This window comes from Adiantum capillus-veneris, chromosome 30 (genome assembly GCF_014529385.1).
Source record: "Adiantum capillus-veneris isolate H3 chromosome 30, ASM1452938v2, whole genome shotgun sequence".
Taxonomy (NCBI): domain Eukaryota; kingdom Viridiplantae; phylum Streptophyta; class Polypodiopsida; order Polypodiales; family Pteridaceae; genus Adiantum; species Adiantum capillus-veneris.
In genome coordinates, this window is record NC_140960.1 from 62,421,852 (window position 1) to 62,436,859 (window position 15,008).

The window sequence follows — 15,008 nt, forward strand, 5'->3', positions numbered from 1 at the left end:
GTACAAAGAGGGTCGGATGACCTAGAAAGATACAATGGCAACATCTCCTAAAATTTAGGGAACTGCTATTTTAGGACCTGAAAATGTGTTGACGTCATTACCTCCGGAATGACAAAGGGAACATTTTCTTGCTCTGCTGCAAAGTCAACTCACGCACCAGTTGAGATATTTTTAGCCGGGAATGCCCAAAGTCGGAAAATGTGCCATGTGGCACTCTGTGAGCATTCTGCTACTCCTGGCCAAAGAGGGGGCGCCTAAAATGTGAGAGGAGGCTGATTTTCAGAATTTGTCACAGGTTAAGAGCTATGGAGTGCTTGCTTTCCCTCTTATGCACAGTGCGGTGCCAAGAGTGATGCCTTGCACGCTACGCACTGCCCTCTCTCTCCCCTTTGGCAGTATGTTATGCCCCTCTAGTGGGCTCTTCATTTGACCAATGTACAGTTGTGTGGGTTCATGCGCGATTGCCGAGGCAAGAGCCTCTTGCACAGGTACTGGATTAGCTAGCGGCTAATCCCCCCGTAGGTACAGGTGAATTCGGAGAGGTTTCACGCCAGAAATCTCGTCCGATTCAAAGGGCAAGTAGCCCTACAGGTGCGGGAGCTCGAGGACTTGCTACGGATGCGACCGGCACGCGAAACGGAGCCCAAAGCAGTAAATTACAGCCTGCTGTGTATTTTTGCAGGTTTAGGGTTTTGGCCCTAAACGGACCCTAATACCCCCAGGAGGTTCGGGGACGCAAGGGGACCGCTGTACAAGTGATCTGGCGCATTTTCAGGGCTGAAAACAGAGAATTCAGCGTGCTGCAGATTCTCGCCAGGTTTTGCGAAGTGCCCGTATGCGTCGGGAAAGTCAGTCAATGCGTGGGAATACTGACTGTGAAGTGTCCTAGTACAATTATGTTGCCGAAATCGGGCTGGAACAGTGGAAATTCAGCCGAGTTTGTGCGGGGCAGCTTGTAGGGATTCACAACGTTTATTCCCTCTTTTGAAGAATAAAGAAATACCGAAAGGGGCGCCTAAGTTAGGGGCCAATCTGGTGTCGGTCTACTCATACAGGTGCAATCTAGCAACCTGTATCCCTTTCCCCCGTGTTGTGTCTTGAAAGTACAGGTAAAATAGACGACTAATAATGGGTGAAAGCTAAATCAAGGTTTGAAGTAAAGTCTACCGCCCTTTTTGGATTGAACAGGCCGGTTACAAATTCCCGAACATGATACTGACTTGTTCTTGACTTGCTTAAGTGCAGGAACTGATAGACGAAATGATTGCAGCATTTTGGTCTAAACGATCTCTATAGACATGGTTGCAATAAGGATTAGTCAATCGGGCATCTATGAGGTCCCGAGTGGATCTAGATGCGATTGCTAAATACGTTGCCGATAAATCATGGTCTGAGATCCGAATGAATGTTGAATGCGATTTGTCATGTGATGTCCTGTGACGTCATGTGATGTGACTGTTGATTGGTACATGTGCTAGATGTGTGTTCCTAGTGCGTCGGTTCTAACAGTCAATGTCTGCTAAGACAGTTTATGGCCTCTCTCTGTTCTGCATGCGTAATCAAGGGCGATTACAATGCTTTCAAGAGGAGGGTATTTCACAAACTGGTTACGTGGCAGCCAGATACACACACCCCCTCTCCCTAGCAGATGTTCTTGGAAAAGTCCCTGATTAGGGTTGACGTGGCAACAGCGTACGGATCCCCCGGAAAACGCGGACAGATGTACGAATTACTGATGTGGCAGAAAAGCGTACGCAATTGCTCAGAGAGCTTTTGGGAAAAATAGCTTTATGAAACTTATGAGAGTTAAAAAATTGCTTTATTTTTAGATGCTTTTAATGGACAGCCTTTGGGACTCTGCTTTTGGCATCCCTTGTAACTCTTTATAAGTGTGGTTTGGGCTCCCACTTCTCAGAGCATATGGACGCGAGTCTAAGAGTGAGACCCAACCACTCCCTTGTACTTTGTGCAATAGATTTAATACAAAAAGAAATACCGAAAGGGGCGGCAGTCTTTGAGGCCAATACCTCTTGGCACGGAACTCCGTCGGGCCGATGTCGAATCTAATTGTGAACTGTTTTGAAGTGAATTCCTGTCGTGTCGCGGTAGATTCTTGACTTGGAGTGTCCAAGTCTGTTACAAGCTCTCCTTCTCTGCGCATATGCCGCTTTGTTTGGCAACTTTGTAAGCTCCAAGCCTTGCCTCGCAACTTTGCAAGCTCCAAGCCCTCGGTTGCTCCAAAATCAAGCCTCAAACCTTGGGCCTCACCTAGGTCACCTCCTCAAAGTGCTAGCGTCAATGCCCACCTTCTCAATCCAAATTTGAGTGTGTTACGAATGATCTTAGAAGGCTGAAATTCAGAATTTCTGAGAATGGGAAAGCCCACAAATCCGGAGTGGGAGTATGTCACCCGTATTGCAAAGTGTGGAAGAGGGAAGTGGCATTGCACGCGTAAACTGTCCTTATGAAAGGATGGGCAGGCCTGAGCGCATACATGCTCACATCCTAGCCATTGTAGAGCACAATGCACACAAATGTGACCATGCCCCAAAAGATGTGAAATATGTATGCAAAAGATTGAATACTAGTTCTACAGCTTAGAACGGAAAGAAGGCAATTGATGATGCAGTAGGAGACTTAAAAGATGCTAAAGATGTATCAAATACGGTAGATCTGATTCCTCCAAGGTCAAATGTATGTGGTTCTTCTAGTACATGTAATGATGGGATTCCTACAAACAAGAGAAAGAGAGTCCTGAAAGTTGGCAATTGCAAGCAAGAAAGAATGCAACCATTGTGGTGTGGCGATTTTTCTATGCAAAGGACATTGCTCATTGCAAAGTGAGAAGTCCATATTCTTTGGAGATGGTCAAAGCCATTGGTGAAGTGGGAGCTTCATACAAGCCACCTACATGTGAGACATTGCATGTTGAGGAGTTGAGAGATGAAATCAAATGCATAAATAGAAATTTGTTTGGTAAAAGAGACAAGTGAAAGAAATATGGATGTACGATTCCTTGTGATGGCTGATCCAACACCAAGAAAATGTGGGGGAGCAGGAGAGAGAGCCCACTTGCTGTCCTATGCAATGAGAGTGAAGGAGAAGGGGAGATTGGTGCAGAAAGAGCACACGCAGAGAAAACGTGAGAGAGAGAGAGAGCTCGTTGGATTTTTTGGGAAAAAACCACGCTATTGTTCTTTTGGGCTTCACATTTGAGTATATGAGTAAGTGACTAGGGGGCCATTCACACTTGGGCCCCCTCACTTATAAGTCCTTTTAACTTATAAGTTATAAGTACAAGGCACTTAGGCCTTTATTCCCTAACAACCTCCCACCTAAAGGCAATGTACCTTGGGAGATCAAAGAATCAGCTAACTATGATACAACAGCTGATCATGCACTTACTCATCCAACACCCATCATCTGACGGCAATATGCAAACCGCTCTGCTGGAAGACTCTTGGTCAAAAGATCTGCAGGATTGTCATCTGTGTGCACCTTGACAAGTGTAATGCTCTTGTCATCAAGCACACTCCTGATAAAATGATACTTCACCTCTATGTGCTTTGTCTTGGCATGAAAAACAGGATTCCTTGCAAGCATAATAGCACTCTGACTATCACAATGTAGCACAGGAACCGGTGACTTAATGCCAAGCTCTTCTACCAAACGCATGAGCCACAAAGCTTCTTTGCATGCCTCAGTGGCAGCCACATACTCAGCCTCAGTGGTAGACAAAGCAACACATTTTTGCAGTCTAGAAATCCAAGAAACTGCACCTCCTGTGAATGTAAACACATATCCAGAGGTAGACTTCCTGCAATCTGGATGTCCAGCAAAATCTGCATCTGTAAAGCCATGCACAGATGTCTCACTCTTCCCAAAACAAATGCACAAGTCTTTAGTGCCTTTCAAGTATCTCAAGATACACTTCACTGCTTCCCAATGCTTTTTGCCAGGATTGCTCATGTACCTGCTTACCACTCCCACCGCAAATGCAATGTCCGGACGTGTAGCAACCATAGCATACATCAAACTGCCAACAGCTGATGCATAAGGAACCTTGGCCATTTCAGCCCGCATATCATCTGTGTTTGGGCAGTCATGTGCAGTCAGTTTTACATATGGAGGCAGCGGAGTACCAAGTGTCTTTCCCCCATCCATATGAAAACGATGTAGCACCTTATCAACATAATCTCGTTGAGATAGATACAGACGCCTGTTAGGTCTATCTCGAGAGATACGCATGCCCAAAATATGATTAGCATTACCAAGATCCTTCATGTCAAAGCGATTCTTTAAGCTTTGCTGTAGTGCATCCAACTCCGTGACATTGTTACCCGCAATAAGCATGTCATCAACATACAAAATCAGTAATAGAAGAGATCCATCACTTGCCATTTTGATATACAAACAGTGATCAGAATTACTTCTTTTGTATCCTTGAGACCTCATGAATGTATCAAACTTGTGATACCATGCACGGGGAGACTGTTTCAAACCATACAAGCTCTTCAAGAGTTTACATACTTTCTTCTCTTGCCCCTTTGACACAAAACCTTCTGGCTGCATCATATAGATAATCTCAAGCAAATCGCCATGCAAAAACGCTGTTTTGACATCCATTTGCTTTAACTCCATATCTTCAGAAGCAACCAGGCCTAAAACAAGACGTAATGTGGCAAGCTTTACAACAGGAGAAAAAATCTCATCAAAATCCACACCATGCTTTTGCTTGTACCCTTTAGCAACCAAACGTGCCTTGTACTTAGAAGAAGCATCAGATGTGACCTTGGTCTTGTAAACCCATTTACATGGCAGAGCCTTATGCCCTTTAGGCAAATCAACCAAGTCCCATGTATGGTTTTTCTCCAAAGACTGCATTTCCGAAACCATTGCTTTGAACCATTTCTTACTGTCTTCCCGTTGCATAGCCTCTTTATAGCAAGACGGCTCACCACAATCAGTAAGCATGACATAGTCCAAAGACGGTTCATATCTATCGGGGGGCCTTGTCACCCGAGTAGACCTACGCACCCAATGATCCATAACAGGTGGATTTTCAGCCTGTAAACCATCAAAAACAGCAGGCTGTTCAGCCGGTTGCATCGCAACAACGGGCGGTCTAGGAGCATCAACCTGTTCCTCTACCTGTGGTGCATCAATGGCAACTTGTTGGGGCTGATTTTCAGCAGCTAATGACTGATTTTCAGCACCATTTTCAGCATGTAAAGGCTGCTGAACATTGGGCCTTCTTGGTTGTCCATATGTAACATCTTCACGAAAAACAACCCGGCGCACTTCCTCGACCTTTGTGGGCTGTTTGTGCATGCAATCCTCATTGAAGATGACATCATTGCTGCGTATGATTTTCCGTAATGCGGGATCCCATAATCTATACCCCATTTCACCATCCTCACCATATCCTAGGAAAATGCATTTATGAGACTTTGGTTCTAGTTTGGTGCGCAGTTCACTCCGGATGTGAACATAGGCCTCACAACCAAACACTCTTAAATGTGCATATGAGGGTGGCTTGCCAGACCACACCTCCTCAGGCACCTTTCCACCCAAAGCCTTGCTAGGTGAGCGATTAATCAAGTGAATAGCTGTTTGCACAGCTTCTGCCCAAAAACCATGAGGTAATGCAGCATGTGACAGCATACTCCGAACTTTCTCTTGGATAGTCCGGTTCAACCTCTCTGCAACTCCATTCTGAGAGGGATTAAAAGGAGCCGTGAGCTCTCTTTTAATACCTTTAGTAGCACAAAAGTCAATAAATGCTTTTGATACATACTCCCCCCCATTGTCTGAGCGCAAAGACCTAAGCTTCTTGTCAGTTTGATTCTCAACAAACGCAAGAAACTTCTTGAAAGTATCCAAAACATCACTTTTAGCACGTATTGGATACACCCACACCTTACGTGTAGCATCATCGATAAACGAGACAAAATATTTCTTTCCCCCTAAGGACAACTGTGGCATTTCACATACATCGGAATGCACTAAGTTTAACCTGTCAGACTTCAAAGAGAGAGACCTTTTGTGCGGTGTTTGACTGTGCTTACCATAAATACAGTGCTCACAATGAGAAAAATCAGCATACCTCAAACACGGCAAATAACCACAACGAGACAGAGTTTCCATTCCTCTTTTACTCATGTGTCCCAACCGGCCATGCCACAAAGAAACACTTGGCTGCTCGGTTACGGTGACAACATGGTCACGCACACTAGATACATGCAAAGGATACAAAGTGTCCGATTTACAACCCTTGGCTACAATCCGGGCCCCTTTACAAATTTTCCACTTGCTATCACCCACTTGCTATCACCAAAAGTGGTGTGATAGCCTGCATCATCTAGCTGCCCTGTACTAATCAAACTCTTCTTGAGTTGTGGCACATGACGCACTTTGTGCAAAACAAAAGTCATACCATTAACAAAAGAAAACTGGACACTGCCAATACCTGCAATGTCACATGCATAGTTGTCTCCCAAATAAACAGTGCCCTGCATCTCACCTGAGTACTGTGTAAACCAATCCCTATGAGGTGTTACATGAAAGGAGGCACCTGAATCAAGAATCCAAGTATGCATGTCCACATCAGAACCTATAGCAAGGGTATGTGCATCCACAGAAGAGGCATTGAGTACATCAATGCTGCTGTCACTGTCACAACTACTAGCAACATTGATTTCCTCAATCAACACAGTGCTCTTCTTGGCATTTCCCTTGTCCTTTGCATCAGTTTCAGCACCCTTGTTCTTCTCTTTCTTCCACTCATAGCATTCCCGTTTATAATGCCCTTTCTTTCCACAATGATGACACACAACATCTTTCCTACGAGATTTGCTGCGTGCCCTGTCCTTACTATCAGATTTCTCCCTCTGTTGAGACCTGCCTCTCAAGTGCAATGCATTAGAAGACCCACCTGTGGTGTTCTTCTTGTTCATCTCTTCCATCAAGAGAGAACTCTCTACATCTGCATACTTAAGTGACGCACTTGAGTTACTAAGAGCTGTCCGGAATACATCCCAACTCTCGGGCAATGTGCATAGCAGAAAAGTAGCTTTGAACTCCTCATCAATCGTGAATTTCAGCTCTGTTAGTTGGCTGAAAATAGAATTGAATTCATTGAGGTGCACTGACATGTGCGTGCCCTCCTTCATGCGGAGATCCATAAGCTTCTTGAGCCAATACACTTTACTGGCAGCACTCTGCTGTGCATACAACTCGTCTAAACGCTTCCACATGCCCCATGCTGTCTGCTCATTCTCTACATTGAAGAGTAAATTGTCAGACACCGAAAGCATGATCGTGGAGTGAGCCAACTCGTCCACTTCTTCCCATTCTTCAACCTCCATATCATCCGGTTTCACACCCTGTAACTTAATAGGTTTCGCCTGTTTCTTCTGCAACATCACATTATAACATTGCTTCTTCCATATAGCAAAGTTATGGGCCCCTTCAAGCTTGCGAATGTGCAACAAATTGCCACTTTCACTGCTAGAAGCCATTCTGAGTGATTGCAAACACTGAAACCCTGTTTTGCCGACCTAAACACGCCCAAATGTGCGCAATCGGGCAAAAAACAGCTTGCTGTTACAGAAAAACAGCGAGCAAATTTCACGCGAAATCACCCCAAAACGGCGTACATTCACTGCCAAACACTTACCAAAGGTTTCCACAAGGTGTATACATCATTTGCTTGCTGAAATTCCCTGTTTTAGGGCAAAAATCAGACCTGTAAACACCTGTTTTGCTGAATTTTCAGAACCTCGTTGGTGGAAACACCTGTAAGATTGACCTGTGAGACTTGCCCTAATGAAATTGCATCAAATTGACCCCGAAATTGGTCAATTTCAGCAGAAATAGGCTGCTGTTCGCCAGTTTTTGAAACCCTAATTTTGCGAAAACTGTCACCGGAGGTCGATTCTACACGGTGAGAGGATCCCTTCGCGACAGAGTTGATCGAAAACGGTTGAATATCCTTCCCGCAGCGAGCAAGAACAGAATTCTGATCTGTGTTGCGAAGATGGCTCTCTTGGAAACCCTAAAGCTCTGATACCATGTGTGGGGGAGCAGGAGAGAGAGCCCACTTGCTGTCCTATGCAATGAGAGTGAAGGAGAAGGGGAGATTGGCGCAGAAAGAGCACACGCAGAGAAAACGTTAGAGAGAGAGAGAGCTCGTTGGATTTTTTGGGAAAAAACCACGCTATTGTTCTTTTGGGCTTCACATTTGAGTATATGAGTAAGTGACTAGGGGGCCATTCACACTTGGGCCCCCTCACTTATAAGCCCTTTTAACTTATAAGTTATAAGTACAAGGCACTTAGGCCTTTATTCCCTAACAGAAAAGGCCAATCATTAACGTGCTTGCATCGTGTATTTATGGGGGTGTGTTCTTAAAAGTGAAATCCGAAGAGTTCATCTTTGGTATTTTCAAATCTACTATTCTTGATATCTGCTATGCAAATGTTGTGTAGGTATGCATGGACAATGCATCAAATTGTGGGGTTGCGGGAGAGCTTGTTGAGACTCATAGGCCTCGTATCTTTTTTACGCATTGCACATGCCATTGCTTGGATTTGGGAGAGAGAGAGAGAGAGAGAGAGAGAGAGAGTTGAATACTTTCACTCATCAAAGTAAGGGCTATTTGAAGACATTGGCAGCTTGACACAGGTTTCCCCCATTCTTGAGCGGGCAAAGAAAATTGTAAGATTTATTACAGGAAGACAACTCTCTTGGCCATGTCTCGAATGTACAGCAAGGAGCTTTTAAGCGAGCAGACACGGTTCGCTTACACATTTACTACACTCTCAGAGTTGCTAAATGAGAGAGTCTACATGGGCTTGAGGAAGATGGTTGCAAGCCATGAATGGACAAATGCAAAACACATGAAGAACAAGTTATTGGCTTGCAGATTACAAGCAAGGTGTCAAGATAAGATTTTGGTAGGATGCAAGTGTAACAGACTTGGACACCCCAAGTCAAGAATACACTGTCACAAACTATTAACGTGTCAAACCACTGAAGAACGGAGCCAACCTGCAAATCCTAGTTGAGGGGCAGAAACCCTAAGAAGAAGCAACAAAAGAAGTTTTTACCAACTTCTGGGACCCCGTCCGACAAGGACCAAGTAACCTAAATAAAGCGGGACACACCTTCTTTTGATGACATGGCAAATTGTATAATGCTTTCAAATTTTTCGCCGACATGATGACGTGGTAGATTAAACGGACGCTCATGTTTTGCGCTGCTGATGTGACACCTATACGAATTTTCGTAATTTGCGTTGGCTGATTTTCAACGCCAGCTTTTGAGCTAGATGCTTTTAGAACTTGACGCTTTTCATTGTAACTGCTTTTGAGAGGCCAAGGGCCTTTAAATATAAGCCAAGGGCTCATTCTCTAGCATGCTTCTGCGTGGAGGTGCACAGGATGGAGTACTGGCAATGTATTGAGTTTGCAATATAAAGAAACACGAAAAGGGACGCTAGCATTTGAGGCCAATGCTCTCTAGCGGTGGAATTCCATCACTCCTTGTCTCGTGTGTCGTGCACTCTCTATTCTTTCAATTCAGTTGTTATTTGAAGTGCTTAAAGTTGTTCAGTCTGTTCTTTTCCATTGGCATGTGGTGCCCGTCCCCGTGACATTTACCACAACACTCGAGTGCAAACTAAAAGAATTGAACAAAATTGAGAGAAAGACGAGACGACACGGCACGGCATAGTTCCGCGCACAGAGAGATTGGCCCCAAAGACTAGCGCCCCTCGGTTTTCTTTATTATTAATGCTTCACAAAGAACAATGTCCGAGGGTCCTCATCTCAATAGTGCTCCCAAGCGTATTTGCCTGAGACTGAGGTCCTCGCACTTTATGTATAGGCCCTGGGCCTACCAAGAGACCCTTGGGGTCTCCTCTCCAAGCAAAGAAGCAATCCCTACAATACAAGTACCCGCAACACAAGCATTCTGGCCTTTCTACCTTCAAGACCTTCGCATTTTCACACCAGCACCGCTAAGGCTTGCAAATCTACTCCACAATTCCTGATCAACCAACATTCAAGATCTAGCACCATTGATTGCAAATTTCACATCTAGCATTTTCGGTTTTCAGCCCTTAGCCTCGCAGATCCAAGCACCTATGGCAAGATCCCATCAACATCTAAGACCATTGTATCAGGCAAACAACTCTCTAGCAATAGAAAGGAGGCCCTTGGAGGGGGGTTTGGGACCCCATCCGGTGTTAGTTTTCTTTTCTCTCTTACTCACAGAACCTTCACTTACAGTATCATTTAACTCTTCTCTCTCTGGACTATTGCACATCTCTCTCATGAAGTAGAAGGAACTCTCATGCAGTAAAAGGAACCTTGAGTATGCACTAAGCACTCATCCTGAGCATTCACCACAAAATCACTTCCGTTGCACATTACATTTAGCATCACAACTTGATGGTCAAAGGAAGGACCTCGTGTAACCACTTTGGAATAGTAGTCGGGGTACATGACTTTGAACTATCTGAATCTACATGGCTTAGTTCAACGTTACAACTTTCAAACAATTGAATTAGATCCCAGAAGAAAAGGAGATGGGAAAGATGGTGCAGGGAGAGGCACTTGCACAAGACAATCGTGTGCCCCAAACTCCATTGTTAGCAACCCTTGTTTATTAATTGAGTTTAAGTACAACGGGACAGACAGCAAGAAATTGAAAGAGCCCTAGAGAATAGGCCCTCCATGCACAAAGAAACAATCTTGTGCACCAAGGAAAAATCTATGTATCAATGCCTACGTGTGACGACTCTTATATAGACTCGGAGACATTAATTTTTGTCATAGAGTGCACATGCAAAGACGCTTGCTCAAAAAAACAAGGGCAGCGCAGAGAAAAGAAGCCCATGCTAAAAAATATAATTCTGCATAGAAAAAGCAGGCCTCCTCCTCAAAAAAACACTGCTCAAATAAAAACAAGGGTGCCAGAGAAGCTCATGCTAAAGAAAAGAGAGAGTCCCCCCTCCCCAAAAAAGAAGGAAAAGAAAGTGAGTCTTGTCAAATAGAAGCACATAGAACTCAGTAACCAAGCCTTACAAAAAGCCACTTGCTCTGGCTCTAGAAGGTCGTGAATGTTTCCCCCATTGTCTAACCATAACTGAAGTAGCCAATCCTGGAGAACACTAGCTGAAACTCCAATTTTCACATTCAAAAACCTTCATGAAGAATGAATCAGAAAAGTTGAAGTCTGCATATTTGCAAGAAAAACCTCAGCCTCCACACTAACCATACCCACTGCCTAGCCTCAGTAGAAAAAACAACCTTATCGTATTACATGATAAACCCGGCATTAAAATCAAGTAACAGATTGAGAACTATGCTAATTATTGTCAAAGTCTTCAACGTGTAAGTGTCATTTCAAACATAGCGTGTACAATATGCACTACTGTGTATGGCACATAGGAAGCAGAGAGATGACAACTAACCGGACTCTTGCAAGTAGCGAAATACTAGAAAGTTGAGCTCCGTTGAAGTGAGATTGGCCATGGAGACACCCAATCACAAGCAGATCTTGTGAAGCATACCGAAACAAGCTGCCAAGAATACACAGAAAAGAGAGATAAGCCAACTAAGATAGAAGGAAACGAAAAAAACAGAACTCAAAAGATGCAGCTTCACCATTTAGGAGAAGAAGCAGCTTTTCGCTTTGCACGGATGCAATTTGAAGCAGAAAGAATCCACTGGGCTCTCGCAAATCTTAAGATGGCTTTTTCTTTCTGCAGGAAGTCGAGGAGAGAATTAGGGTTTGGGTTAGGGTTTGTTGTGACTGTGTCCAGAAGTAGTAATGTGGCCAACTTGTTTACAAAGAATCGCGCGCTTGCTATTATGCTATACCTTAGTACGAAACCATGCAAAAAACAATAAGAGGCCTTGGAGCTCAGGCTGGGTTCAGACGAGGGCGGCGGCAGCATGCTAGCTTTCCATTGCCTCCGCTCTTGCTGTCCACGAGGGAAGGCAGAAAGGTTCATAGCCAAACCCCATGTTGTGGATGCTCATTGCTGGGCCTTCAGCTTTTTTTTTGTGTGTGTGTGTGTGTGTGTGTGTGTTGTGGGGGGGGGGGGGGGGGGGGGGGGGCATGGGCGCTATGGGGTGGGATCAAAAGGTGAGAATCCTTCGAGCAATTAGGGCCATCAGATGCTTGCAAGTGAAAAATTAACCTGAGGTGGATTTTTGGTAGCCTTTTTTCGGATGTTCGTCCGCGCGAGGAGAGGAATGGGGTCGCGAGAGAGGGAGAGGGAGCCCGTTGGTGGTCGACCTGCTGCATCTAGATGCGAATGGAGGTGGCGTTGGAGAGTGGAGCTAGAGAGGCTGGGCCAGGGGAGCAGCATCATGAAGCCGAGCCAAAGGAGTCGGATGAGGCGATTGAGGCCGATCAAGAGGAGCCAGATGAGGCTCGAGAGCGTCAACCGACGGCCCGATTGAAGCACACCTTCAACAGCAGCTACAACCAATAGAGAGAGAGCGGCCATATGAGGCGTCCGTGCCACACTCAAAAATCCTAACCTAAGTTCTTTCTCATCGCTACTGCAGGTGAATGAGGAATACATTGAGGTGAAGCGTGATTGAGATAACAAGGTTATACATTATTTTCGTGCTTCAGAGACATGTCCAAACAAGAAACGGGCCTTTGAAAAGCGAATGGACATGGTGCGACACCTTCAAGGTATTCATGTGGACGTTCCAAAAGGTTTGTCAGGGCAACCTAAGGATTCATGTAGGCCAAGCAATGCCCCTCAATGGGGCGCACGAGAATGTGAGACACATTTCAGCAATATTGAAGTTAGAGTAAAGAATGCTCGCAAGAAACATAGAAAAGATCTTGAGGAGAGAGCTTCCCTTTGTTGGGACAAAGTGCAGGACAAGGAGGATCTCTCATATAACACATGGTTCCGAGCCTACATGGAAATCGAGATGAAGCTATGGGAAGATGGCATGCCACATCGCGTTTCTTTGATGGAAGAAAAGATGAAGCATGGCTTCAGTATGTACCCTTACATTGTTTTTTATGCTAATGTTTCTATGGTTGGGCAATTGATATTTCCATTTATGTAAGTAGATGAGAGCACCGAGAGAAGGGCAATGTGCCAAGGAGAATGTCGGAAAAAAAAAAGATTTACATGAGAATGAAACTCCTGTAAGTCTTTCGCTTTATGCAGGATTGCATATGTGGTTCCCTAGGTTGTGACCATGTGTGTAATAAAGCATTCCTTTTCAGGATCAATATCATGAGAGTGGAGAGTTTAAAGACCCAAACACTCCTCGTAAGTCAAGAACTAGGAGGGAGCCCTCTCCTCCTAAAGGATTTGATCAAATGCATCAGGTTAGTTTATTTTTTTTGCCCTAGTTGAAGTCGACTTGTATCAGAGAGTCAGGATCTGCTGACTCTGTTGGTATCAAATGTGATACACTCTCCCATAAACATCACGTCTCTGGATAGTAGCAGCTCAAGATCAATCTTCATCGATGTGGGTACCCAAAATATTAACTATAAGTTACGTGTGGATGCGGCCGTTGAGAGGTACATATTCCATGCTTAGATTATGTGTTCTTCTTCAAAAGAAAAGGTCACGAGTCAGTGTTTTATTTTTTGTGTAGCTTACAAGAGGGGTTACTATGTCACATTCATTCAAAAAGATTTGGTCCTAATGTGAACTACCCCGTGGAGATTATATATGATCTCCTGCAGAGTGAAGCTTCTATCAATTTAATGAACATGTATTTAATGTGAGTATAAATTCATTGTGCAAGTGTGTATATGCAAGTGCATGTAGTTCTATAATGAGGTTAGCAATTTAATGAATGTGTATTTAATGTGAGTATAAATTCATTGTGCAAGTGTGTATTATGCAAGTGCATGTAGTTCTATAATGAGGTTCGCAATCAGTGAATGTAAAGGTGGAAGGAGAATACTCTTGCACCTGAAATCCTGGAGCAGATTCACTTTGTTGATAGTTTGTGGTATGCCTTTGCATTGAAAAATTCAAAGGCCAATGTGAAGAGATTCACTAATTGTTTTGGAAGAAAGGATCTCGGTCGTACTATGCTCACCTTCTTTCCCATAGTTCATGAGTATGTATCTTATTTCAGCAACTCAAGAGTACCATATTCATATCATAAAAAAGTTTTGGTTGCCAAGTGCTACTTGGATATTTTGTAGATCCCATTGGACTCTCTTCGTGTTTTACAATGCACATATCCGGAGTCTGAGTGGGTTAAGTCCAAACTAGTCATCGATTCTCTTTTTTTATTCCATGAATATGGGCCTAATGACAAAATTCTTCGAGGAGTTTTTGAGGTAGTGTGCTTTTGTAACGATATGTTATATAACTTTTTTAATAATTTTTAGTGAAGCATGTTTCTATATTGATTGTTAAGATTTTGCAACATTTCTCTCAATTTTGTTCCCAACCAATGTGAAGGCAGAGCTAGAAGATCCGGAGTATCTTTGCTACTACGATTCCATCGATGTATGCAAAATGCTAGTTTGAGTTAAATTATCAAAGATTTTGACGATGATTCGGATTTGGCTTAAATATTGAAGTATAATGTTGGTGTTAGATGCCAAAACAACTTAATGGTACTGATTGTGGGTATTACACAATGCCTGTTGTGTCAAAGTTTATTGAAGGCGCACTTATGCGAAAGAAACCACGAAAATGGGTATGTTCTATTTCCAGATACTCAAAAGTGCTACGTTGGTGTGTCTCGAGTCGTAACGTGTTTTCCTCTTTTGGCATGTTGCAATTGAATAGCTATCCAAAGATTGGTTCTCTCATGGTGATGTGGAACGTCTAAAGGAACGTCTTGGTGAATGGATAAAGTGTCTCTTGAATGGAGTAGCGAAGGGAGATTGACTTTGCTTTGATCCAAGATATCTATTTTTGGTGCAAGTTTGTCATGTGTACAACAAGAGAACTTCTTGCCACTTATGATGGTGGTAGTTTTGCCTAGTTT

The 15,008-nt window shown here is 43.8% G+C and overlaps 1 protein-coding gene across 2 annotated transcripts in view; it reads right to left on the minus strand.

Moving 5' to 3' along the window:
- The window catches only part of HOS15 (WD-40 repeat family protein), a 37,230-nt gene extending 25,174 nt beyond the window's left edge, over positions 1–12,056 (minus strand). The window contains exons 1-3 of one of the 2 annotated variants that reach the window (XR_015187251.1): positions 11,889–12,056; positions 11,673–11,770; positions 11,480–11,587 (exon numbers count right to left, since the gene is read on the minus strand). Coding sequence is in view for 1 of the 2 variants with exons in the window: in XM_086506590.1 (XP_086362716.1) it covers positions 11,480–11,540 (61 nt within the window). In the remaining variant the exon portion in view is untranslated. The remainder of the gene's footprint in view (positions 1–11,479; positions 11,588–11,672; positions 11,771–11,888) is intronic. The other variant, XM_086506590.1, reaches the window with a different exon arrangement.
- Positions 12,057–15,008: the final 2,952 nt, after the last annotated feature.